This window comes from Canis aureus, chromosome 18 (assembly GCF_053574225.1).
Source record: "Canis aureus isolate CA01 chromosome 18, VMU_Caureus_v.1.0, whole genome shotgun sequence".
Lineage (NCBI taxonomy): Eukaryota > Metazoa > Chordata > Mammalia > Carnivora > Canidae > Canis > Canis aureus.
Window position 1 is genome coordinate 13,728,700 of NC_135628.1, and position 27,333 is coordinate 13,756,032.

The 27,333-nt window shown below is 40.0% G+C and overlaps 1 protein-coding gene and 1 long non-coding RNA gene across 2 annotated transcripts in view; one reads left to right on the forward strand and one right to left on the reverse strand.

The window, feature by feature from the left end:
• Window positions 1–1,259: 1,259 nt before the first annotated feature.
• Window positions 1,260–3,328, reverse strand: LOC144288594 (uncharacterized). The gene is made up of 2 exons (XR_013356560.1): window positions 3,134–3,328; window positions 1,260–1,328 (listed from the first exon to the last, which is right to left on the reverse strand). It is a non-coding gene; the product is annotated as an uncharacterized LOC144288594 (long non-coding RNA).
• A 1,145-nt stretch (window positions 3,329–4,473) lies between these two features.
• Window positions 4,474–27,333, forward strand: part of HERPUD2 (HERPUD family member 2) — a 34,099-nt gene continuing 11,239 nt past the window's right edge. The window contains exons 1-4 of the mRNA XM_077856214.1: window positions 4,474–5,058; window positions 14,628–14,705; window positions 18,030–18,143; window positions 20,738–20,892. Of these exons, the coding sequence (XP_077712340.1) occupies window positions 4,912–5,058; window positions 14,628–14,705; window positions 18,030–18,143; window positions 20,738–20,892 (494 nt within the window). The 5' untranslated portion in view covers window positions 4,474–4,911. The remainder of the gene's footprint in view (window positions 5,059–14,627; window positions 14,706–18,029; window positions 18,144–20,737; window positions 20,893–27,333) is intronic.

A 27,333-nucleotide genomic window follows, 5' to 3' on the forward strand; every position in this document is an offset into this window, starting at 1 on the left:
GTATGTATCTTTACCATGTAAGTATGAGAATATCTTTAAATAAGAAAGTTCAGTGGGAAAAGTCTGCATTATAGAGGAGACAGAACTAGCTGAGTGACTTTGGGCAAGACACTTAGCATTTCTGAGCTTCACTGTTCTCACTACCTCTCAGGGCTGTTCTGAGAACTCATTAGATGACACATCCCTCAAATCACCCACTTGGCACTTAGTGCATGTGTGCTTTTCTTCCTTCCATTTTCTACAATATGGTTTATAATCAAACATCTGGGACCAATTAAGATTTTGAAAGTGTAGTGTTGAAACGAGCTAATTTTCCTAGGCTTCAAATGTAGGATTTCATTGTTTTTAAACAATGAACCTGATTAAGATTTGATTGGATACTTTGTGGCACAGTGTCTTAAAAAAAAAAGGCAAGTTTGGTATAAGTGGAAATAGAAGGAATCAGAAACCAGATGGCCAAAATCATCTTTGAAATTTGCAACTGCAAGATCATCACTTGACTAAAGTCTTTCCTCTCAAGATTTTAAAAAAACCCCACAACAACAAAATACCCAAATATCACAAACTATATTATTCAACATCATAAAGAATTTTACCATCCTGGAAGATATTCCAAATTTCAGTTACGAAAAGTTCAGTAACAAGCACTTTATTTTCTTTAGGTTTTTAGAAGAAACTGGAATTTCACAGAATGAGTCAATATACCCTTTTCTAGCTATCCTCTTTCTCATCTCAAAGATGAAAAGAATTGGAAGTAAATAAATGTCCCACAAATACTGGAAATCAATTCATACTATTTACAAAGAATTTTCTTTAGATTTGTTTTATTTTGCTAACAAAACTACCTCGTCACTCTGAACTACTGAATTAACCACTAGAATTATGTATACTGAATAGTTAATATTGTTCAAGTAGATTTAGTCTTAAGAACTACAAATCCTAAAAAAAAGAACTACAAATCCTTTATTATCTATTAGCATCACACTTGTAAGTATTCTCATTGGAGGTTATCTTTAATCAGTAAGTGGTACAGATGTGCAGTTGTTCTTTTGCATTTCCATTTATCTGAAACATGTACGATAATCTAAAGGGGCAGCTCAATGCTCATAGCAGCCTTTAAGTAACTGCAACCTTGCATCACCTCAATGCTAACAATTTTTTCTACCCCACATTCCAAGGTAAACACTATCAATATTTTGAGGACCACTCCTTCACATGCTGTTCTACATACACATATACTTAACAAAAATGGGATCACATTCCAGTATCATTTATTATGGCCAAATTCAGCAATAGCAAAAGCATTTCTAGGCACTTAAATCAGGTGGCTGTGAAATAAAAAAAATCATTTTTGTTTATATCATCTTTATACCCATATATTTCAATCTGTTCAATGTTCATTACCTTTTTAAATGCTTTTGTCCATACTAGTGAACTTCAGCTTTAAATAGTGAGATACCGGACGCCTGGGTGGCTCAGCGGTTGAGCACCTGCCTTCGGCTCAGGTCGTGATCCCGGGATCCGGGATCGAGTCCTGCATCGGGCTCCCTGCGAGGAGTCTGTTTCTCCCTCTGTCTGTGTCTCTGCCTCTCTCTCTGTCTGTGGCTCTCATGAATAAATAAATGAACCTTTAAAAAAATAGGGCAGGGGTCCCGGGGTGGCGCAGCAGTTTAGCGCCTGCCTTTGGCCCAGGGCGCGATCCTGGAGACCTGGGATCGAGTCCCACGTTGTGCTCCTGGTGCATGGAGCCTGCTTCTTCCTTGCCGGTGTCTCTGCCTCTCTCTCTCTCTCTCTCTCTCTCTGCATCTCTATGAATAAATAAAATCTTAAAAAAATAGTGAGATGCACATTCTTCCTTAATAATTATTAATTATCTCACTAAAAATGCATATTTCATAGTGCCAAGTGAGATGACCACATTACTCAGTCTGAGTCACAGGCATAAGTGACAAGAATTGCCTGGTTAGGTGGTGGTGGCTAACAGGAGGTTGTGAAACCTGCTGGCTCAAACAGGTAGTGGACAAAAAAGAAGTCTTAGGACGGACAGCTTGGGACTTACATGATCCCACAATGATGCCATAAAGGATCTAGCCTCTTTCAATTGTTCTGCTCTGCCATCCCTGGAATGCAAGCCTCTATTCTGCTTGTTGCTTCACGACTGAACTACGGCTGCTGCACCTCTGGCATCATATTCCTCAAGCAAGGACAGGCTGAGCTCCGGCCTGCAGACCATGCCCCTCTAAAAGCTTTCGTGAGAGAGCCAGTGGCAACTTCATCTTTTGTCTCCTTGGCTAGACCTGCGTCAAACGGCTACCCCTAGATATAAAGGGGTCTGAAAAAGTATTTTTAGCTAGAATTAAGTTAAAGTTCCACTAGGATGACCAAGTACGAGGTAGAAAGAGACCAGGGTCTGCTACAGAAAACCTGAGTCATAGCACGCTGTCCTCAATAGGCGACAAAAAATGATGCTCTTCTTGCCGAAGAGCGTTCAGAGGGTGTGGCTAGGATGTGATCGGTACTCCAAAGGAGGAAGTGAACGAAGTCAGGGTCAAAGGGGTCCTCTCCTGCTGCACTAGCTATAGAGAGGAAGAATTTCCCCTAGGTCACTAACTCAATGGTAGCTAACCTTCAGACTTCTGAAGTGCAGAGGGAAAAAGACCAGCTCTTTGTATTTTCCGCTTGCCTTCTCCTGTAGGTGCAAGCCCGTGAAAATGCACGCCCGACTTTAACTGGCTCTACTGACCCCGGGACCCATGCAGCGTCGGGCCGTGGCCATAACCTTTGCGTTCTACGCCGAAAAGCCAGAGCCAACCCTCTTCATCTCGGGAAGTACGAAACACACAGTAGGGGGCTCGGTAAACACGTGCCAACTTCTGGGAGGACCGAGAGGCAAGAGACGGCAAGCGACATCCGAGGGGCTGTCACCTGCCTCCACTGTACCCCACGGCTTGCATTCGGAGCTCATCGACTCCTCAACACGCAGTTAGGCAGCCTTTGCCGCTCGGAGAACTAAACTGAGGCTCGGAAAGGGCAGCCAGGGTCACGCGGAAGGTAGAGGCCGACCTGAGGTTTCTCGGAGAGCCTCGGCCCCTGCGCAGTGCACCCCGCGGCCTCTCCGCCCGAGCCCCCGTACCGTGCCTCGCGGGCAGTCGACGCAAGACCCCCGGAGCGGACGTCTGATCCCGCATCTGGAAGGTCACTAACTCCTGCAGAGACGACTCCTAGGGTGGAGGAACGCTTCTCTCATCTTCGGGTGCGGGTGAGACAGGGTGTGCCAGCGCCAGCTCGGCCAGCGGGGAGGCCTGAGCGCGGCTGCGGGGCGGGACCGAGCGACGGGGTCAGGCCGTCAGGCCCGCGCTCCGGCACCGCAGAGCGGCTGCGAGGGGACTCGAACTCGGCCCGCGGTGCCCTAACCCTGGCGGGTGGGCGGGGCGGGCGGTGCCGTACCCTGGGCGGGCGGTGCCTTAACCCGGGCAGGTGGGCGGGGCCGGCGGGGCCCTACCCCGGGCAGGCGGTGCCCTAACCCTAGCGGGTGGTGCCCGCGGTGCCCTAACCCGGGCGGGAGGTGCACTAACCCGGGCAGGTGGGAGGGGACCGCGGTGCACTACTCCGGGCGGGTGGTGCCCTAACCCCGGCAGGTGCGAGGGGCCAGCGGTGCCCTAACCCTGGCGGGTGGTGCCCTAACCCGGGCAGGTGGGCGGGGCGGGCGGTGCCCTAACCCCGGCAGGTGCGAGGGGCCCGCGGTGCCCTAACCCGGGCAGGTGGGAGGGGCCAGCGGTGCACTACCCCGGGCGGACCCGGTGCCATACCCTGGGCGAGCGGGTGGTGCCCTAACCCCGGCAGGTGCGAGGGGCCCGCGGTGCCCTAACCCGGGCAGGTGGGCGGTGCCGGCGGTGCCCTACCCTGGGCAGGCGGTGCCCTAACCCGGGCGGGAGGTGCACTAACCCGGGCAGGTGGGCGGGGCGGGCGGTGCCCTACCCGGGCGGTGCCCTACCCCTGGCGGGCGGCTCCCGGGGACCGCGAGGACCCGGCGTCTGGGCGGGCCCCGCGTGACGCACTTCCGGCCCGCTCCTTCCGGCTTAAAGGGGACCCAGACCTTCCTCAAAACAACAACAGAGTCGGCGCGCTCGCGCGGGCGCCGGGCTCCGAGTCCCCGCCCTCCTGCCACCTGCGGCCGCCGCCGCCGCCCTCCGCGCCCGGCCCTGCGCCGCGCCGCCCTGTGCCGGCCGAGGGGTCGGGCGGAGAGCGGGCCGCGCCCTTCGGCCAACTTCTCCCGCGGCCGCCGCGCCGCCTCGCGAGACCCGGGGCCGCCGCCGCCGCCGCCGCCGCCGCGCAGCAGGAAGGGAGCGGCCGCCGCGGAGGACGCCCGGCGGGACTGTGCGGCCGGCGGCCCAGGCGGGGCGCGGAGGGCGGCGGCGGCGGCGGGCCCCGCGGCCTCGTCTCAGGTACCGCTGCCCCGGCGGTGGCCCCGAGCGGCGCGGCCCCCTCGCTGGCCGCCCGGCAGCGCCGTCGCGTAGGGGCCTTGTTGCGTTTCAGCCGGGGGTCGCGGCAGGGCGGGGCGGCGGCTCCCTCCCTCCGCATTGCTCGCTCTCTCGCTCTCTCTCTCTTCCTCCCTCCCGGCCTCTCTCCGCAGCCCGGAGCCCGGCGGAGCCCGGAGCCCGCGGAGCCCGGACCTGGCGGGGAAAGCTGCACCCACGGCCGGGCGCCCCGACCCCGACCCCGACCCCGCCGCCGCCGCCCATCCTCCTTGGTACCGGCGATGGCCTTTGTATCGCCCGATGCGCCTGTGACCGCCTCGAACACGGACTGTTAACACCCGCTTGCTGCCGTCCCCGACCGGTCGAGCCGCCAGTTACCACCTCGGCCCCTTTGGGCTCCTCCTCTGGACTCGGTTCCGCCCTGGGGGGCACCATGGACCAAAACGGGATGGAGATTCCCGTGACCCTCATCATTAAGGCGCCGAATCAGAAATACAGCGACCAGACTATTAGCTGCTTCTTGAACTGGACCGTGGGGAAACTCAAAACGCATCTGTCTAACGTGTACCCTAGCAAACCAGTAAGTGTCTAACAGCTGGGCTCAGCCGCTCGGGCCAGCGACTTCTTCGTGCCATGCGCTCCCGTCGCTCTGCCCCTCCCGCCCCTCCCCTCCCCTCCCCTCCCCTCTGGAGCCGCATAGGTCCCCAGCCAGACTGCGAAGTATTTTGAGTTCCGAGGTGTGTGTGTGTCTTGAGTGTCCTAACCATCGTTAACATCTTCCTCATGAGGTTCAGTTAATTAGTAAGAGTTCTTGTACAGAAATATCAAGGGACGTAAGAATTGACAGGCATGAAAAAGGGCCGTTTTCTTTGGATTTAAGGCATTGGCCTAATATGGGAGTGACAGATGGATCCTTAAAAAAAAAGAAAAAGATAAACACTGCAACCTATATTAAAGCTTTTATTTATATTAAAGCTTTTATTGCTTTAGTTAGGCGTTGAGACTTTTAGAAGAACTACAGAAATAGGGCAAAAACAGGTTTAGAAAAACAACTCTTACTTGCCCTTATTTGTTAGCACTTTTGATACAAGTGTTTTTATTTGAATTTTTAAAAAAGATTTTATTTACTTATTCGTGAGAAACACACACACACACACACACACACACACACACACACAGGTAGAGACACAGGCAGAGGGAGAAGCAGGCTCCATGCAGTCCTGATGTGGGACTCGATCCTGGGTCTCCAGGATCACGCCCTGGGCCAACGGCAGGTGCTCAACCGCTGAGCCACCCAGGCGTCCCTACAAGTTTTTTTAGTAGGGGAAATAAAAACCCTGAGGTATTTAAGTACTTAAAACAAAGTAGATGGAATCCTCATTTTTTTTCAGATCTTTTGTTCGAGAGTTAAGACTTACACAGGGGGTAACACATTTGTTTTAATATTTTCTGCTTTATGGAAGATTCCCTATTACATATTTGTTTTACACATTTTCAAAGGGGAAAATTGCTTTACAGAATAGTCAATCTTGAAAGTCATAGATTACCGTGGTACTGCTAATAACATAGCCAGATTACCATTCCTAAATATAGAAGTATATGCTTACATATATAAGTGTAAGTATGTGTATATATGCACACCAAGGTATATGCTCAAGTATGTGCTTATATGAGGTCTTTATATTGTATGATTAAACCAAAAGGGACTTGGTTTACACGATGATAGATCCAAGAGTTATCACTTTTCTAAAACTTTCTTTTTTTCAAAAAGTGACTAAGAGAAGAGTGTGAAACCCATTTGACTTCTCTGGACACAGGAGAAGCCAGCTTTTGGCAGGAGTTCTGTCCTTGTTCTAATCTCTAGTGCCCATGTGGATCATTTGCCTGCTGGAGGATAGATGAATTGCAAACTTTTCTGCATCCTGCCCCCCTAACCCACCTGCTGCTTGTACACACACTTTCATGTTTAACTGTAGCAAACCTGCTTTTTTCTTCTCTTCCAGCAAGTCCTCTCTAAGTGAATTGTAATACTGAAGTTTATTTCCAGGTTAATGAGAGTGGGTGGACCCTGGGGGTGAGGACTATGTGTTTGTTGTCTTAGAACTTCACTGAGGACTTCCAGTGGTTACTAGATTTGACAGGCTTGCATTCAAATTTATTTATGAGAACTGATTTGAAGTGTCTTGGTCATTGAACACACCAACTGTTGAATGATACCCCACAGGTAGTCCTCAGTCTAGAAATTGGAGTACTAAAAGTTCACTTTGTAAGATGGTTATTTAGAACAGAGAACATTTTTATGATACAGGCAATATTATAATAATATATTATGAGGGAAGTGTGGGTTCTTATGACCAGCCACAAAGACTGCTTAACACTGATTCTGTGTTTAGGTGTCTCAAGGGCTATTTGATGTTTAACAGAGAATATTTCTTATTCTTGATTCTTTGCACATCTGCCGGGTGGAAGTGAGTGATTTGGAAGCAGAGTACGGTTCCAGTGCCTTGTAGAAGCAGGTGTTTCCCAGTAAGGAGTAGAAAGTTGATGGTTTGGTCAGTACTGCTGCCATTAGGTCTTATGGGCCAAAGGTGGATAGAGGGCCTTGGTGCCTGTGGGCAGTGGCTTCTAGAAAAGTAAACAGGAACTGCTGGAGGGAGCAGAATGGAGGTTTGAAGTTGTCCTTTTAGGAACTCTAAAAGAGTAGGTCAAAAGTATACTGCCGTTAACAGAATTCTAGCTAAACTCTGCAAGAGTGTGTAAAATCTGGTCAGATACAGACTTAATCCCAGATAATCTCCACATGGATATTTATTTTATTTTATTTTATTTTTTAAATTTTTATTTATTTATGATAGTCACACACACACACACACACACACACACAGAGAGAGAGAGAGAGAGAGAGAGAGAGAGAGGCAGAGACACAGGCAGAGGGAGGAGCAAGCTCCATGCAGGAAGCCTGATGTGGGACTCGATCCCAGGTCTCCAGGATCATGCCCTGGGCTGAAGGTGGCGGTAAACCACTGAGCCACCCGAGCTGCCCCGGAATTTTAACTTTGAATGGTGTTGATAATTGCTGTAGGACTTCGTGTAAGAACTGGAAAGTGCATGTTGATAGTGTATATAGGTAATTGTGAATCATGTTCTAATATGACATTTGTCATCACTTTATGGCTTTAGAGTTTCAGATCCTGAAATTGGCCTGTAGTGTGAAATAATTATTCTCTAATTTGGGGCATGAAGATATCTGTCAAGAATGCCACTTTTACTTGAGTAGTTTCAGACTGATCTTGTTTAGGCTTATTTGCTAGAGATATAAATATCAAAATAGTTGAACTTCATGTTATTCAGTAGAATGGACTATCCTACAGAAAACTTAAAAAGTAAGGATCTCTTAAGTCTGAGTAGGCATCTTTCTCATTATCGCTTCTTTTTCACTCTTGTTCTCATACACAAACAATAACCAAGATGGACCCAACTCACCCTGAATTCAGTTTTGAGGGCAAACCTTTCTGGGGATTTTATGCCTTGGTTCTCCATTTTTCAGTCTTGAGGTCAAAATGCCTCAGTTCTGGGTAGGTTTCCTTTGTCTTGGTGCTTTAAGTTGTTAAACTAAAGCAGTCAATTTCATTACTTATATCTGCTCGCTCTCCTGGTCAGCTAGGGAGGTTGGTTCTGCTTTTTCAGATTGTTCCTCTGCACCGTGATCTGTTAGAATTAAAGAAATAGGAATAGAACCAGTTGTATTCTGAGGATATAACATCTCATAACCAAATTGCCCACAGTTCAAATGGAAGTTTTAATTTCATTAGCAGTGGAAATAGCTTGTAATAATAATATAATTTAAGATTTATATCTGCCTCACTTTTGTAATTCCCTATTACCTTACTCAGGCAGGTCATTTTTAAGACTTACTCGTTTAACTGTCTCAGAACTGTTGACCTAAAGGAGCTTATAATAATCCATACACATAAATAATTTTTGTTTTATAAGACTTGTCTTTAAAATTTTAGTGCCTGTGTTTAAGAGAGTTTCATGGTCCCTAGCAATATCATTCATATTTTTAAAACTCTTTGAATAAAGGATATTATTAAATTGAATGTGAAGATTGTTGAAAAGTTTTGAATGAGTGCTGACTAAATTTATTTTATTTAACTCCTTTGTAGACTCTTCCTAATATATTCTTTTGGAAAATAACAGTACTATATTTTGTTTAATCATGCATCCGTCTTTTTAAAATCAGATTTTTCTAGAACTTTAAGTTTCTCACGTCATATTTGGTGCTCAGATTTTAAACTTCCATTTACTAAGTGATTGCCATGTATATTCGGCATCCTACTAAGAACTTTATGTGTTTTATCACGTTTATTCCCTACAGACACCTTATGAAGTAAGTTTTATTTATTAGTTGTATTTTATGGATAAGGAAACTGAGGCTTGGTGATAGAACTCCTTAAGTAGTAGAATTGGAACTTGAACCCACGTTGGTCTGACTTTCAAGCCTCAGTGCTTAACCATTATAATTCATATTGTATATGATGGTTATATGTAATAAGATGAAAAAAAAAGGCATTTAGGGACCTGGCCATCTTAGCTAGATATTTGCAAACTGAAAAGAGGTGAACTATAAAAGGAGGGGTATGTGTTCAGATGGTTTATCATATGAAGGTTGTAGATGAATGGATAACTTAGCCTTAATAGTGTTTTAATGCATGTTATCTTAGTGTGTGCTATTTCTGTTTATTTTGATAAATTTTAGGAAGATACGGGAACTTAATATCTTAAGACCTCAAAGCCATTGCTTTGCTTTATCTTCACATCCTCACTTGTTTGTATAAACTATAGCAGTCATTTATTTTGGCATTCTCTGTTGTATGTATACCTGATTTGCAAATGGTCTATGAGTAGAAACTGCTACACAGGGAATGTCTCTTTGGAGTTATAGATAAAATTATATTTTTAAAGCTCCTGTATGCTGGTTTTGTTTACTATTGTTCCAAGGAGATAAGGGGTAGAGGCAGTTTGGGTAAACCATGCTTCTGTTTACAGTGCTTCTGAATTCTCTGGGGCTTTAAATTGAGTGAATTTAGGGGAGTGAGAAGAAGATATGTTACAGTACAAATTGAGAAAAAGATATGTTACAGTACAAATTCATAGAATTCATTTTCCACAGAAATATATTGTGCACCTTCTGGGAACCACCTCTTTAAAGCTATTAGACACTTGTGACTGAACTATATGTAGGTACTGAAATACCAGTAATTACCACTTTGAAAGGATTTGGGTTCTAGTTCTTTGAACCAACATATGAGTTGAAGATTTTTTACTAAGCTATTTGATTATGTTGATGGCATATACTAAGGACATGATTTTTTTAAAGCCATGCATAATGAAAGACTTGTTTAGTTCTTCATATACAAAATTTCACCTTTTAATACCAACGAGGTAACTTTCTAGAAATATGAAACTGTTGTTGGCTTTGTAAACTCATCTATCAGACACCTGTGAATGTTTTTTTTTTTTTTTTTTTAAATTTTTATTTATTTATTTATGATAGTCACAGAGAGAGAGAGAGAGAGAGGCAGAGACACAGGCAGAGGGAGAAGCAGGCTCCATGCACCGGGAGCCCGATGTGGGATTCGATCCCGGGTCTCCAGGATCGCGCCCTGGGCCAAAGGCAGGCGCCAAACCGCTGCGCCACCCAGGGATCCCTGTGAATGTTTTAAATGCATTAGGGATACATAGTGTTTTATCTGTTCTTGATATCTGATTAAACATTAAAAAGTCAGATACTGGGCAGCCCGGATGGCCCAGTGGTTTAGCACCGCCTTCAGCCCAGGGCCTGATCCTGGAGTCTCAGGATCAAGTTCCACGTCGGGCTCCCTGCATGGAGCCTGCCTCTCCCTCTGTCTGTGTCTCTGCCTCTCTGTGTCTCTCATGAATAAATAAAATCTTAAAAAAAAATGGTCAGATACTTTAGAAAGTATATGTAAATCTTTTAGAAAGAAAAAAATCTCCCGAGTTGATAATCTATTTTTGCATGTTATACTTGGTAGTGAGCTTTCCTCACCTTAGTTTTTAGCAATGTCTGTTACGTGGGTGGCAAAATTTTTTGGGCCAGCTAGTTAAGCAGGTATTTATTTGGAGTGGCATAGTTCTGTCTCTGGGCTCCTCAGTACCATTAGGATGTTTCTAACTTGGTCATTTAGCTGTCTCTGCTCTACCATATAATGCCAGGTACCAGCGGTGGAGGCAGTGAAAGTAGCTTTTATCTGGTAGGATTTGCTGACTCTTGGATGTAGGGTGTGAGCAACAGGAAGAATGGTGGTGGTGTTAACATAGATGGTCAAGTATATATGTATCTGTGTAGCCAGTATCTTAGCAGTAGACTTTTAATTGACAACTTAATCAGTACTTTGTTTTAGATTTACCAATCCCGAATTCTGGATTTTTATATTGAAAGAGAGAAAAATGAACTTTTATTGTGTTAAGCTACTGAGATTATGGAGTTTGTCATAGCAGGTAGCACTACTTTTCCTTAACTAATACAGAAATGGATTTTCAGTTAAGGTAAACGATGCTTTTATTAGCAGGCCTGGATAAGTAAAATTTTGTCACTTTTTGTAAGTGAAATTGAATTTGAATTGAGATCTCAAAATCTGTATTTTTCCTAATACTGTAGTTTATAATCCAAAAAGGCTAATTGAAAGTTCAGTCAGTTGATTACTGAATTGTTTATTATGCCTAACACTGGTTTTCCAGATATTTAAATTAATTCATTGATATATAAAGTGAAGAGGCAATTGCTTTAGTGACCGAAAAATTTTCAAATCTTCTCACCTAAGTTAGGCACTGTGTTTTTCAGTCACAGTAAAATTAAAGGATTCTTTTTTTCTTTCAAAATTTCTTGTTTATTTATTTATAAAGATTTTATTTATTTATTCATGAGAGACGCAGAGAGAGAGAGAGGCAGAGAGATAGGGTGAGGGAGCAGTAGGCTCTCCCTGGGGAGCATGATGTGGGACTCGATCCCAGGACCTGGGAATCACGCCCTGAGCCAAAAGCAGATGCTCAACCACTGACCCACCCAGGTGCCCCACTTCTTTCAAAATTTCTGATCACTTGAAGGCATTTGGATATTTCAAGAAACAATTTTTTAATTGAGATATAATTCACATTCTGTAAAACTTGCTCTTTAACATGTACAACTCAGTGGATTTTAGTAATCCACTGCACAAAGTTGTGCAGTTATTTTGAATGTCTAATTTCAGAACATTTTTGTTACCTCAAAAAAGAAAACCTATACTCACTAGTTGTCACTCTCCATTGTTGGTAACTACTGATCTACTTTTTGTCTATATAGTTGCCTATTCTGGAAATTTCATATAAATGAAATCATAGCATATGTGGTCTTTTTTTTGTGTGGCTCCTTTCACTTAGCATAATGTTTACAAGGTTCACTCATATTTAGCATGTATCAGTTCTTTACTTTTTATGTCCAACTAGTATTTATTACATGTCATAAATATAACATATTTAAAGAGTTTTGTTTATTCATTCATTAATTGATGGACATTTGGGTTGTTTCTGCTTTTTGGCTATTATGACTAATGTTGTTAGGGACATTCTTATGCAAGTTATTTTATGGATATAAGTTTTCAATTCTCTTTGGTATATACCTGGGAATGGAATTATATACCCTGAGTCATCAGGTAACTTTTTTTTTTAATTTTTAAAGATGTATTTTAAAGAGAGCGTGTGAGCCAGGGGGAAGGGCAGAGGGGGAAGGAGGGAGAATCTCAGGCAGATTCTGTGCTGAGTATGGATCCCCTCTAGGGGCTCTATCTCAGGACTCTGAGATCGTGACCTGAGCCAAAACCAAGAGTCTGCTGCTTAACTGACTGAGCCATCTAGGCGCCCTTCATTGGGTAATAATAACTCTGTTAACTGAGGAACTGTCAAAATTTTTCACAAGGGCTGTTCCATTTTACATTCCTATCAGCAGTGTGTGAGGGTTCCAGTTTCTCCACATCCCCATCCATACTTGTTTTTGCTTCCTGTACTTTGTGGGACGTGCCATGTAATTTTGTTATATTTTGTTACTGTATTCTGCTTTTTTGAAAATTGATGTTCTTGAGCTGCCCAGGTGGCTCAGTGGTTGAGCATCTCCCTTTGGCTCAGCGGGTGATCCTGGGTCCAGGGATTGAGTCCCACGTTGGGCTCCCTGTAGGGAGCCTGCTTCTCCCTCTGCCTGTGTCTCTGCCTCTCTTTCTCTGTCTCTCATAAATAAATAAAATCTTTAAAATAAAACAAGAAAATTGATGTTCTCTTGTTGTGGGAAGATACAAATTTATTTGAAGTTGACCCAATTGACTATTTTGTTGACTGTGGCAATGTTCAGTTATTTGAAAAAAATCCCCAAACCTGTTCCAGACACATACTGTTTTTACGGTGAAAAGAAATGACGTGTGATATTTGTTTTAAAAATCTCTTTCTCCTCAAAAAGGCAATGGGGGATAGATGAAACAAGAATAGTAAAATATTGATAATTGTTGGAGTTGAATATTTAGGAATTCTTGAAGATGGTACCTCGGAGTTCATTTTCTCTCTATCTTGTGTATGTTTGAGAATTTTCATAGTAAAGTAAAAAAAAAAAATCATAAGACTGATGTCCTTTATGTGGAATGTTGATATGACATAGAAGTATCTATTAAATGCTTGTACTGATGGAAAAATGATAGTTTATGATGTAGTATTTATCAAAATTTTTTTAGTTTCCAACTGAATTAATAATAAGTATGTTATGGAAGCTTATAAAGCATTATAGAATTCATTTTGTTGAAGGATTAAATCAATTATTATCTACTTGGCTTTTAACTTATGTTATATAATTAACTATTCATCACACACTCAATATTTACATGTATTGTTTGAAGTTTCAAGATTTGCGAGATATATTTTTAAAAAATCACCTCCTGTGTTGACTTGGTTATTATATATGGGAATTTGAACTTATGCATTTTAGGAATGCCACACTCAAAAATACTTCCAGGAGAATCTAGATTATGCCTAACAGCTAAGTATCTTGGAAAGACAGCTATACCTTTCCTTTCGTCTTTGGTTACTTAAGATTCTCTGAACCAGATCTTATTCAGTATGACAGGTTCTAGTATGATTATTTTTAATATAAGACCCTTTTTAGTAGCCACACTGAATACATATATTCTGTTTGAAAATTGTTACAGCTGTTGCTTGGATTTGGCATATTTAGCAGTTTGTTGATACAGCTAATATTTGTTTTTTTTTTAAATATTTAATTGTTTTAATAGAATTCATGGAACATCTGCCTGTTTTCCAGTTATGAAATAGGAGGTCTTATGGGGACCATACATAAATGCTTTGATTTTAAATACTTTACTGGTTAGCAGTATGAGCACTTAGCAGATTTATTATGTACAAAATAGGGCAGAAGTAACCAGAATGTATTTCCTATTCTTGATTGCATATAGACATGGCAGCTGAATCTCCGTGCACTTGAGTTGATTTTTCTTAATCTTGTGTTTTTGAAAAATGTATGGAGGTATTTGTGAGAGTGGCAGGAATAATAAAAACTAGAACAGTTATGTAAAACTGTAACTAAATCCAAATGGATCTTGAACCAAAACCATTAAGTTATTCTGCATGATGTTAGTAAAGAAGAAAATAAATCTTGTGTATTCTCTTAGATTAAAAATACTGGCAAAACAATTCAAAATAACTATGGTGACCTTGAAATTTTATCCCATTGTTGACTATTACTACTAGAAGGCCAGCCACTTTCTCATTTATATAGTCTTGAAGGTTTTTAATGATAGTCATACATGGATTGCAATATGGTTGAGAAGGCAAACTTCCAGTTTACCATTTTTCCTTTTTTTTTTAAATGGTAATTGTCTGTGTTTTATTATATCCTCAATAGATAGACTACCATATGCTGAGCTCTTAATGTTTTAAGTAGAATTTGGAAAAAAAAATTCTTAAATTCTGTCAGTTTTCTGCTCATCTGTGCCTAAAGGGAGTTTTACTTTACTCATTCTAGGCATGTTATTCCCAACTTCGAATTTGTGTAATTAGAAAAAGTTGAATTCTTTTCTTTGTCCCATTTCTTAGTTGACGAAGGATCAGAGATTGGTGTATTCGGGCAGACTGCTTCCCGATCATCTGCAGCTGAAAGACATTCTCAGAAAAGTAAGCTTTTCTACCACTATTTGATACCAGATACATTCAGAGTGTGAGAGGAGATATGTTCTGAAGTGTTATTGATATCCAGGTGGTTCAGTTTTTAGATACTTAAAATCAACCCTTTTGGGTAGCATAACAGGTAAACATGAACTAGAAAATAACATAATAATAGATTCTAATTAGTTTAGGTAATAGTTTTATATAGCTATGTGATGGCTAAATATGAAATAGGATTATGTGTCCTGGTATTTGACATCTTGTATCAGAAAGCAGTATTGATTGATCAGTAGAGCAGGAGTAGGGCATTCAAATAGAAGTGAAGGATTTACACTAATAATCTTCTCTCTCTTAAATCCCCTTTTGACCAAACTGCATGATGTTTTAATACAAATTGCTTGAGTTAGGAGTTTAATTTCAGGACAGGAAATGAATGGAAGTCCAATTGGTCAATCAGTTGGCAACCTTTGAATGTTGGTGCTTAGAGCTAAAATATGTTTCTTTTTTTTTTAAGTATATTTCAATGTAGTTTTTTGAGAATCAGCTGGAATGTTAGTTATTGTAAGGTCAGCTCTTACCTCATGTTCATTTGTGGAATTATACTCCTAGAGCTTCCCTGCATTTGAGATGTTACTTTTTGTTTGTGAATGTAGCAGAATCAAATACATAGCTTTTATGTTTCACCTTAACTCTTTGACTTAACTCTTAATGTTCTTTTGGATATCTCTAATCTGATTTAGAAGATCTATATTCTATATCCTCTCCTCTATGTTTATGATCACCTGTGGGAAACATAAAAAAAAATCTTATACTGGTATATTTCTTCTGTTTAGATAGTTGAAATTTTAGCTTTGCCAGTGTGACTTCTTGTTATTACTTTCATTTTAATCAGGTAGTTTTAGGTTGCCAAAGTGGTATAACAGCCTCTCTTCCCTAGCCCCCTCAAAAATAGTAGTATTGCAGCAGATTTCTCCCCCCCTCCTTTTAGACAGACTTGATTTTTTTTAAGGAAGCCCTTAAGCCCAATATGGGGCTTGAATTCATGACCCCAAGATCCAGAGTCATATGCTTTACCTACTGAGCCAGCCAGGTGCCCTGATAGACTGGAATTTTTGGAGCAGTTTTAGGTTCATAGCACAATTGAACAGAAGGTATAGAGATTTCCCATATATTTCCCATATACCTCCTGCCTCTACAGATGCCTAGGCTACCCCACTAACAAAATTCCACATCAGAGTGTATACTTGTTACAGTTGGCATCGTATGCAGAATACTACACTAATGCAGCATTATCATCAAAAGTCCACAGTTTACATTAGGGTTCACTCTTGGTGTGGTACAATTTATGGGTTTTTGCAAATGTGTAATGACATGTATCCAGCCTTATAATATCCTGAAGAATAGTTTCACTACCCTAGAAATCCTTTGGGTTCCACCTGTTCACCTTTCCCCGTGTTTATACTTAAAAACATTTCTGCTCTATGCTTTTTGAAATATACATTTATTTATTATTTTAATCCAAGGATGGCTAGACTATGCATGTGAATACTTTTTATTTTTATTTTATTATTATTTTTTATAATAAATTTATTTTTTATTGGTGTTCGATTTACCAACATACAGAATAACACCCAGTGCTCATCCCGTCAAGTGCCCCCCTCAGTGCCTGTCACCCATTCACCCCCACCCCCGCCCTCCTCCCCTTCCATCACCCCTAGATCGTTTCCCAGAGTTAGGAGTCTTTATGTTCTGTCTCCCTTTCTGATATTTCCCACACATTTCTTCTCCCTTCCCTTATATTCCTTTAAAAGATTTTTGCTTTCAGAAATGATTTCTGACGAGAACAGTTAAAATAAAAGTGCTTCAGTTAAAGGACTGTTGTGTCCCTTATTTAAAACATTTTGAACAATATGCTTATATTTTGAATAGACCTTTAAAGCATTTTTGTTAAAGTCAGTGTACCCTTTTACTTTTTTTCAGGTAGATGCTGCTATTAGCTTTAGCTGTTTAGTTAGTTATAAATTGTTTTGTAGAAACATTCCCAAAGGTGAATGAGAACTAGTTAATTATGATTAGTATGACCTTTGAAACTAGGCTTCTAAGGATAAACATCTTATCCTTGGATGCTTTTTAGTATTCTGTATTCTGAAGCTAAGAGGATATTAAATCAGATGTGCTTTCTACCTCCCTTGATAGACATAGTTCATGTCATGCTGTCTCTGGGAATGCCTTTCCCCTAGCATTCTGATGCGATTAACTCCTTTCTCCAAATTTCTCAAGCAATTGTAATTTTTGCTTCTCTGTTTTGTGCAAAAGACTTTATCTATTCTCTAATTGTGTTTTAATGTGCTATTCTGAACTTTTAATAATATGAGCCTCTTTAGGCGAGGGGCTGACTCTGATCCTTTTTTTGGATTTACCTCAGAGTTAAGCACAATTCTAGGTTTATGGGAGGCAGTTGATAAATTCTTAGTTTCTGGTAGCTTTATTTCTTTCTCACAACTGGGCATCTTTGTTTTCTTACTGTCCCCTTTTCTTTATCATTCTGTTTTCTTTCCTTTCTTTCTTTAAAAGTTGCTGAGGCATCCTTTATTCTTCTCTGCCCTCTTTTATTTTCTCTCCTTTCTCCATCTTCCATACTAGCTTTATGCCTGACTATAAATAAACTCATGAAATCACTAAGCTTAAATGCCAATCTTAATCCTTATTGGAATATTTTCCTTCAGTCTTAGTTGTAGGTTTATGGAAACACATGGAATATGTACTGAATGTAGTCAAACGTACACTTTAATTGTACGTGTATAATTGTTACAGGTAAAACTAGTTTTTGAATTAAAAAAAAAAAAACACTATCCATCACCTTGTTAAAATAAAGGCAAATGAGAGTAGTTGCAGTTGAGTTTATTATGGCTGTAGTCTCAAGTAATGGAAATATTTTCACTACTTGAAGTTTGTAGGCCTAAACTTCAATGTGACTATTAGTTTTGATATTAAGATGCTAGATGTCTTTATGTTGAAGTAATAGATTGCATTGATATGACTACACAGCCCTGCTTGCTTCAAGACTCTTTGATATACAAAGTAATTATTTTTTCATATAGTAGGTACTGAGTATTTAGACGATTTTCTAAGCATGGGGAATATGTTGAATTCAGAAGGGCCCCAAATACTAAAAAGGTAAATGTACCTTCACATGGCAAGAATTTATTGTATAAAATGGCTATGCTAGAAAGGAACTTAAAATTTGAGCTAAATATTTCACCTTAGCTACCAACTTTTTGAACTATACATTTTCCAGTACTACCCTTTAAATGTAATCTTCTTTAATTTTAGCAAGATGAGTATCATATGGTTCATCTAGTATGTACTTCTCGGACTCCTCCCAGTTCTCCAAAATCCAGCACCACTAGAGAAAGTCTTGAAGCACTGGCGTCCAGCAGCAATTCTGTGAGTTGTTTTGGGAGGAGTAAATGTTAAAGTTTTCTGATTATCCTATTAAGTGAAAAACAGAACAATTGGAGCTTGTGGGTTGTGAGATTGTGTTTTGAACAACTTGAGTTAGGCTGTTTAAACTTTGTTTTTAGAGAACCAGTGCATAGTGTTGTCCCTGGAAGCTTGTTCCCCATGAGTTTTTTGCTATAAGGATGGAAGATCCAATATTCAGTAGTTTAATTACTAAAATACCCAGGAAACAGATTGATGATAGGGTTGCATAATTTAAAATCCAGGGACAGTAAAGTTTCAAAAATATTAAAAGTACTCTATATACTGTGTTTTATTCAAGGTGAATTAAATTATTTATATTTGGAGTATGCTAGATCTTCCTGAAGTAGATTACTTGGTCAAGAAGTTTGTTTTTTTCAAATGACCAGATTTGGGCATACATTTCAACTTCAGGAGGAAAAATTACTTAACCTACTCAGTTCTTTCAAACTTGAGTATTCATTTTTTCCTTCTTATTTTTCCATCTGCCTAAAATTGTTTTGGGAATATTTTAAATAGTTGAACTTTTCAAATTAGATATACTCTGTAAGTTTTAAAGACAAATTCTTTATGTTAAATTGTTTTTGATTTCTCATTAAGGTTTTATATGACACCTTTGGTGGTGAGAGAAAAGGATTGGATGAGTGGAAGGTTGCTTTAAACCTCTTGGGCAAGGAACTTACTTAAATACTGCCAGATATACTTTCCTTTTTGTGAAGAATCTAGCGAAAACTTTAGGGAGGAGATGGATGGCAGAGGTGATAACTAATTGAAGGATCTTTCAGTAATTACTATTTAACTGCTTCTTTAAGAATTAGATCCTTTATTTACTACGTTTAATTAGTATGGCCTTAGTGGTATGTTCTAGCACTAGCTATGGGAATTTAGCTTTTGTTAAACTGAAGTATAGTTTGTCAGTAAACCCAAGGGTCTTTCTATGTTTCCTACCTTTCATAAGAAGGGAGAAAATATCGGCATTGGCACAGAGTTCAGGAGATAGTCTTTGGACACAGTTGTGTTGCTTCAGTTTTTGTTAAGAAAGACCTCTCCTGACTTGTCTCATGGTTTCTCAGTCATGATTTCATGTCGTTAGTATATATATATTCAGCTTTTTCAAGCTGTGTTAATGAAAATATGAAAAATATCAAGGGAAAATTAAGTTGAATTCCCCTTCAATGGGATTTGAGACTGTCTTAAAAATCTAGTCATGCAAGAGTTATCTAATATTAAGAGAAATTTCAATGGGATTTGAGACTGTCTTAAAAATCTAGTCATGCAAGAGTTATCTAATATTAAGGTCAAAAGAAATTAGTTCTAGCAAAATTAGGCTGTGCTGCCAAATGGCTATGCCTTTCTTCTGTTAATTTTCTTTTTAAATGAATACCAGGAATCCCTGGGTGGCGCAGCGGTTTGGCGCCTGCCTTTGGCCCAGGGCGCGATCCTGGAGACCCGGGATCGAATCCCACGTCGGGCTCCCGGTGCATGGAGTCTGCTTCTCTCTCTGCCTGTATCTCTGCCTCTCTCTCTCTCTCTCTCTCTCTGTGACTATCATAAATAAATAAAAATTAAAAAAAATTTATATAAAAAAAAATAAATGAATACTATTTTATGCTGGTCAACTTAATGAGATCTTGACAAAAAAGAGGCCTTTACCAGTTTGTGTCCCTAAGGATTAGACTTCTCAGTCTGATTAGGTAGACACCTACTTGGTGTCTACTTTATGCAGACTAATCTTTATTTTTATTTTTAAAAATTTTTATTTATTTATGATAGTCACACAGAGAGAGAGAGAGAGAGAGAGAGAGAGAGGCAGAGACACAGGCAGAGGGAGAAGCAGGCTCCATGCACCTGGAGCCCGACGTGGGACTCGATCCCGGGTCTCCAGGATCGCGCCCTGGGCCAAAGGCAGGCGCTAAACCGCTGTGCCACCCAGGGATCCCCAGACTAATCTTTAAAGAAAGCTTTGTTAGTTTTGCAAAAAGACCAGTGTCCTTGGGACCTTTTATATGGCAGGATTTAGGAAGATAGACATACAAAAAGACATCCAGTCAATAGGAAGGCAGTACAGGTAAAATCTGAATCTAAAGAAGTTGGAAGGATATTAAAATTATATTGTGTCCAGCTATTTAAAGTGGGATAACTGTAATTTATATCAAATGTAATTATGATTTAAATTTACATAAAACATGTGACGAACTATTTTCATACAGCAACGAATTGGGGTGATCTTCAAGGGGTTATATTATTTAAAGTTATTGAATCTGTGAGTTAATGACATCATCAGAACATGAGAATTTTTTTTTTTTTGGAACATGAGAATTTTAAGATCTTGATTGGTATCTTGTTCATACCTGCATTTGTTGGTTTTCTGAGCTCTTAATCTCATCAGAATTAAAATATCAGCCTATTACACTGGGCACAAGATTCAGATCAGTATATTTCTAAGATTCACTTTTCGCAGAGGGATCTCATAAATGCATTTTTAACAATGTGTCTCTAATCTCATGATTGCGATGAATTAAGTCTCCTAGAAGAAATAATTACATTTTTGTTTGTAGAGTTCAGATCAGTCAGGATCAACAACTCCATCATCCAGTCAAGAAACCTTGTCTTTAGCTGCCAGTTCTTCCTCAGAGGGATTGAGGCAACGTACCCTTCCACAAGCACAAACCGACCCAGCACAGAGTCATCAGTTCCCATATGTAATGCAAGGGTGAGTGAAACCATAGTTTTGGGCGTCTTAAAAATCTGTTACTCTTGACTTTCATGGGGGCCCCTCCACAGTAATCAAAGTACATTAGAAATTTATTCATATTCTTCCTTATACATTTTAAGGGTTAGGGGATTAATCTTTTGAAAGCTGGCCATACATCAGAATCGTCTAGGGCAGTGCTTTTTGGTGTTTAATGCTTGTGCTAATCACCTGGGGATCTTGTTAAGCTGCAAGTCTGTTCAGCAGGTCTGATGGGCCTGAAGTTCTGCATTTCCAACAAGCTCCCAGTTGATGCTGATGCTTCTGATGCTTTGACTGTGCATTGAATAGCAAGGATCTAGGTGACTAAAAAAATTCTTTTTTACTCAGTTTCACTATCAATCTACTCAAATTAGCCTTTGGGAAGCAGAAGAGTGAGTGAATGTGTTCTTGGAAGACTGTAAGACCGAGTGATCTGTTTTTAAAAAGTTCCACAGGTGTTTCTGATCAGCCAGGCTTGGTGATCAGTCCGCTTGGTGATAGCGGACGTAGGGTAAAACTGTGATATATTATAAAGATATGGTAACCATTGCATGTTATCTAGAGTCTTTGTTAGGGGACTTTACTCAAGAAACTTGCTATGGCTACGTTATATTTAGCAATTATAGCAGGCCTCTTGGATTAGGCAGTTCTAGGGGGAAATGCAGCCAACAGCCACAGCATTCTTCAGACACCTCAAAGAGTAGGATCCTGGAGAATATGGTTTGGACCTGCCTTATGTAAACCAGGGTATTTAACTGGGGTCCTATTATTTGTTACTTTTGAAGTAAAGGAAACATGAGTAACAGGTAGTGAGATCGTTTTGTATTGCATATCATGTTATGGTCTTGCAGGGTGTGTGGCAGTGCTCCAGGTCTATGTTGTGCTGGAAATAAGGAAATGGCTAGGACCTCAGAATGGTAGTGTAAGTGACATAATCAAGGAGTAGCTGTTGACTGCCATGTTACACAGGGTAGAATAAACATTCAGGTTCTTTTTACTTAGAACTTCAGACATAATTCAATTCTTTTTCTTTTATATTGAATTATATTGATATATTTGATATAAAATATTTGATATAAAAATATCAGAAATATTTGATATAAAACGTTATGTAAACTTAAGGTGTACACTAAAACTCAATTCTTAATGCTGAAAAACAAAACTGAGTATATAGCAAAATAGAAGAAAACTCGTCTCCTATTTCTTGAATGTGAAGCTTTTTCTCTAAAAGTAAATTTTTAGGTAAGATTGCTGGTAGGTTTTTATGAAGCACCTATGAAACTGTTTTGGTTTTTAGAAAACGATTACTCTAAGCCAAAACATAGGTATTTGTAAAAAGTAACGTTCACAGGATTTATGTTATGGAATGGTAGCTTAAGATATTTTTTATCTTATGACAGTAATTCATTTCCTCTCGTTTTTTGCAGAGTAAGACATTTTCAGTTCCTCTCAATTTATATAGTGATTTTACTTATTTGGTAGTAGTGCTGGAAAAATGGGAGTATTATGCCTATAATAAACCTGGAAGAATATATAATGATAAGTTAATAATGACAAGATTTTTAACTCCTCATACTTATAGTGAATATATTTTATAATAAAATAAAGCTTATAAGTTGCAGGTCTTCAGAATAAGACCATAGATATCTTGGGAAAAGGTTAATAATTTTTCTAATAATTTCCATTGAGGAAGTCAACAGAAGATGAAAGCATTCAGCTCTTAGGAATGTATTAAACAAACAGATCAGAAAAATTTGAAATAGTGTTTATTTTGTCAAATGCTAAATATTAAAATGATGAAAATAAAATCTTTAAAGAAATGATAGCTTTACTTAGGGAATCTATTACTAGATGAATAATGTTTTTAAATCAGGGAGGCAGTATATCTTGGGGGTGTACAGATTCTGGAGCCAGCTTACCTTGGTTTGGGTCTATCTACTGACTAGCTTGGGCAAGTCTTTTCCCCACTTTGCTTCAGTTTGCTCATTATCTGGAGAGAATAGTACTTATCATACAGGATTCTAGTGTAGATTAAAAGAGTACATGTATGTAAGGTGTTTATGTTAGCAGTTACTTGCAAATTCATTCATACTTAATAAGTGAATGTTGGACATTCATTCAGCAGACAGATTTGAATGTATGAATGCCAGTACTAGGTGCTGGAAAATAAGTATATTTGGGAAGAGCACTTTGTGATATACAAAGCAATTTCTGAGAGTTAATAGATTATTCAGTTCAATAAGGAATATAATTTAACTTAATCTTATAGTTATAATTTTTTTACTAATGAAGACTTTAAATTCATCTTTAAGTAGATTTTGTTTAACATAGGCTTTAGCCTTAAATGTGCAAGAGCAATAATTTAGTAAGCTTGATGAACTCACCAACAGAATATAAGCTCTGCATTCCTTTTTCAAAATTCAGTACAGCTTACATTTAACTAGTCACATATTTTTTACCACGTAGGTGAGTCTGTCTTCTCAGTCTTTAGTGAGCTTATTAAAATTGCCAAATCCTGGTCCCTTCTCCCTGGAATTTTGAATCCCTAAGTTTGGGGTTGTACTCAGGAATTTGCCAACTTAATACTCCGGGAATGTCACTTTGAGAAATCCTAATGCAAGTGATTATTGCTATATCTAAGTCTTGAGGAAATATGAGAAGACCAATAAGCAGAACATGTACATCACCACGTTGGCTGTGCATTTATAACGTCATTTATAAATCCTGACTGACTGTTTTGGACTCAAGTCTATTGTGCTGTCACTTTTATTTAGTTTAACTCCAAAAATTGTTGGTTTATAGAATAGAATACCCACTGTCTTGTGTACCAGCTTTTCCCCCTGAAATATTAACAGCTTTGTTTTATAATTAACAAAACCGAAAACTTACTCATTGTACCTTTCCATATTGTTTGAGTTTTTTTAAAAGTAAAAATGGCTGGGGCATCTCTGTGGCTCAGTTGGTTAAGCATCTGACTCTTGATTTTGGCTCAGGTCATGATCTCAGGGTTGTGAGATCAAGCCCTGCATTGGGCTCTGTGCTGGGCCTGGAGCCTGCTTAAGATTCTTTCTCTCCCTCTGCCCGCCCCCTCCCAAAAAAGTAAAAATTGCTTATAGCTCACTATCTAGAGATAACTATTGCTAATGTTTTTGTAATATCCTTTCACTTTTCTAAGTAAACTTTTTAAATAAAAAATCATACTATTATATTTCATAAGCCTTTCTTAAAAACATAGTTTAGCCAGGACATATTTCCAATTCAAATATAAATCTACCACATTTAAAGTCTTGAGACAGGGCAGCCCAGGTGGTTCAGCGGTTTAGTGCTGCCTTCGGCCCAGGGTGTGACCCTGGAGACCCAGGATCAAGTCCCACGTCGGGCTCCCTGCATGGAGCCTACTTCTCCCTCTGCCTGTGTCTCTGCCTCTCTCTGTGTGTGTCTCTCATGAATAAATAAATAGAATCTTAAAAAAAAAGTTTTGAGACATGTAGCACTCTGGGTGAATTCTTATATTCACACCAATATTTTTTAGACTTCTGTTCAACATTTACTTAAGGTGATTTAGCTCTGGAGTAGAGTTGGGGGTGGGGATAAAGAATGGGGAGAGAGATCATTAGAGGCAGTTCCCAAACAGCCAAATAAAAGCCCTTCAGCTAGCCAGGAAACTCAGAGATTGAGTAGTAGTATTTGAACATGAACATGCTTACAAGGTCCTTAATCCCTCTCCTACCACCTCAAACAGCTGATGGAAATACTCCTTCCACAGGAGGAGAAGAGATACAAAGAGTACAAGTTTCTCCAGTTGTTCATGTTCCAGGAATGCCTTAGTTGAACATCCTACTTGGCTACCCCTTAGTCATCTTCTGTACCCACTTCTTGTTTGAAACAGCCTTTGCTCAGCACTTTGCTAATCATATTCTTATTATGCACCGCCCAGTTCAAAGCCTGTTCTTTCCAGGGAGACTACTTTGCACCCAGAACATCTTATCTTCCCAGGTTTATCTCTGTCTGTCTCAGCATCTGGTGTCCATTTCTTTAAAAAAGTGTATGATATTTTATTATGTGGATGTCAGTTTGCTCTACTGATGAAGAATGTCTTTTGCTGGTTTTACTGCATAATGACCTCAAAATCCCAGTGGCTTACCACAATATACTTCTTTTTTCTTGTTCATGAGTCTTGGTAGTCACTCGGGACAGCTCTGCTCTAGGCTGTAGGTTGAGTATTGGTCTGTTTCATGTTTCTCATTCTCTGGACTAGACACCTTCTCCTTATGACAAATGACAGGAATACAAGAGGGGAAGCTAACCCCTGAGCACATTTAAAACCTCTGCATGTATCACATTCACTAACATTCCATTAGCTAAAACAAATCCCTTGGCCATGGTCAATAGCACTGAGGTATTGCCAAGTTACCAGTGGTGTGCTGGTAAATGCTTTACCAACTGGCTTTTCCAGGGGGGCAGGAATAAAGCTGATTTGTAGCATTTGCTGATTTCAAGATACCTAGGGTTGGCTCACAAAATTCCTGAACGTGAGCAGCTAGCTTTGTGAGTCAGTATCAGCTGGAATAAGTGAATTTTGCCACTGTATGCCAGACAGTATGCATGTATAATCCTGATATAGAACAGTGAAGAGTTGGGGCAATATTCTATCATAAATGTTTGAGTTGTTTAGTTTCTTCCCACTAAACCTCACTGCAATCAATATTCCTAAATACTTAACATATTAGCAGTTATTCTTTTAGGATAAGTTGTAAGAGGAGAATTCTTGGGTCAAAGTGTGTCTTAACACTTTTCACACTCTTAAGACTATTGCAAAATTGCAGTAAAGTTGTACTAGTTTGTTCTTCCAATAACAGTTGTTAGAGTCTGATACCCCATGTGCTTGCCAGTGCGATAAATTAGAATGTTCCTATTTTAATTTGAGTCCTGATAAAGAGACATTCTTTTTGTTTTATGAAATCCTTGTTTTTTGGTGTGTTGCTATTTTCCAAAATTCTTATGTGACAGCTCTTTAAAAGAATATTAATAATACTTATAAAGCACTAAGCAAAAGTTAGGCATTGTGTTAAGCACTTATATATGCTATGTAATTCAGTGCTATACATTGACTTTTATATCCACTCTAGTCCAGGTACTATTTTCTCCCATTTTATAGATGAGAAGGAGGCGTAAAGGCCATGTAGCTTGCCTAAGTTCTCAGAAGTGGTCAGCAGCAGAACTAGAATTAAAATCCATATCTGACTTAAAAGTCTGTGTTCTTAATGGTCTTGGGGAAGTGACTCCCTATTTTGTCTATCATTTGTTTTAGTAGGTTGCTGTTTGTATTTTGACTTCATTTGTAATGGTTTTTGTCTCCCTTCCAGCCTCCCATTTAAAACTGTTTTCTAGGGATCCCTGGGTGGCGCAGCGGTTTGGCGCCTGCCTTTGGCCCAGGGGCGATCCTGGAGACCCAGGATTGAATCCCACGTTGGGCTCCCGGTGCATGGAGCCTGCTTCTCCCTCTGCCTGTGTCTCTGCCTCTCTCTCTCTCTCTCTCTCTGTGACTATCATAAATAATAAATAAAAATTAAAAAAAAAAATAAAACTGTTTTCTAAAAACAAAACAACAACAACAAAAAAAAACCTGTTTTCTAGTCAGATCTACGGGTTAGATTTTAAGTATTGGCAAACTGAGTAAGCAGATCTGTTTCTATGAGGACCTTGTGACTTTCTTCAGTAAAAATTTACCTTACAGTTTGCTATATGCTGGGCATTGAAGACAGGAAAATGAATTATGCACTTGCCCTCAATGGAAGTAGGTCAGATAGCACATCAGCAGATGGTAATCTGTTTGTCTATCAGAGTCTTGAAAAAAGTTCTGCAGGAACCTGGAGAGGGAAGTGACTGTCTCTGCTTGGAGGGATGGGGAGGGCTTCGTACATGGTAATGTTTGAGCTGATTTTAAGGGAAGTTCAGCAGGTAGAACAAAGCCGCCTTGAGAGTGGAGAGGCTTGAGAAGGCATATTCTGGGAGCGAGGTGGGGATTCCATGCAGTTGCTGCATCTTATGGAGTGGTAAAGGAAATGGGGCTGACTTCACAGGGTTTATTTTAAAGAATCTGTACCTGATTTTTGAAGTTTCCAGTTCCTTTTATCTTCTCTCCTTTGTACTTCTTAACTTTAGAAAGCGTACTAATGAGTATCTTTTGGTATAGCTTTCAAGTATATGTTTGTGAATGGTAGTCTTTCAGGTTCTTGGTTTTTGTCATGGTCTCTGTTGTTCTCAACCATTTCCGTGTCCTATGAATCTCCTTCACCCCCTTTTTCCATTGTTTAGCGTTTATTGAATAGTATTAACTGGTATAGTCTGTGTCAGGGGAAAAAAAAAGCTGTCAGAATCTGTGCCATCATATGATTTCCTGCCACGGGTATGTAACAG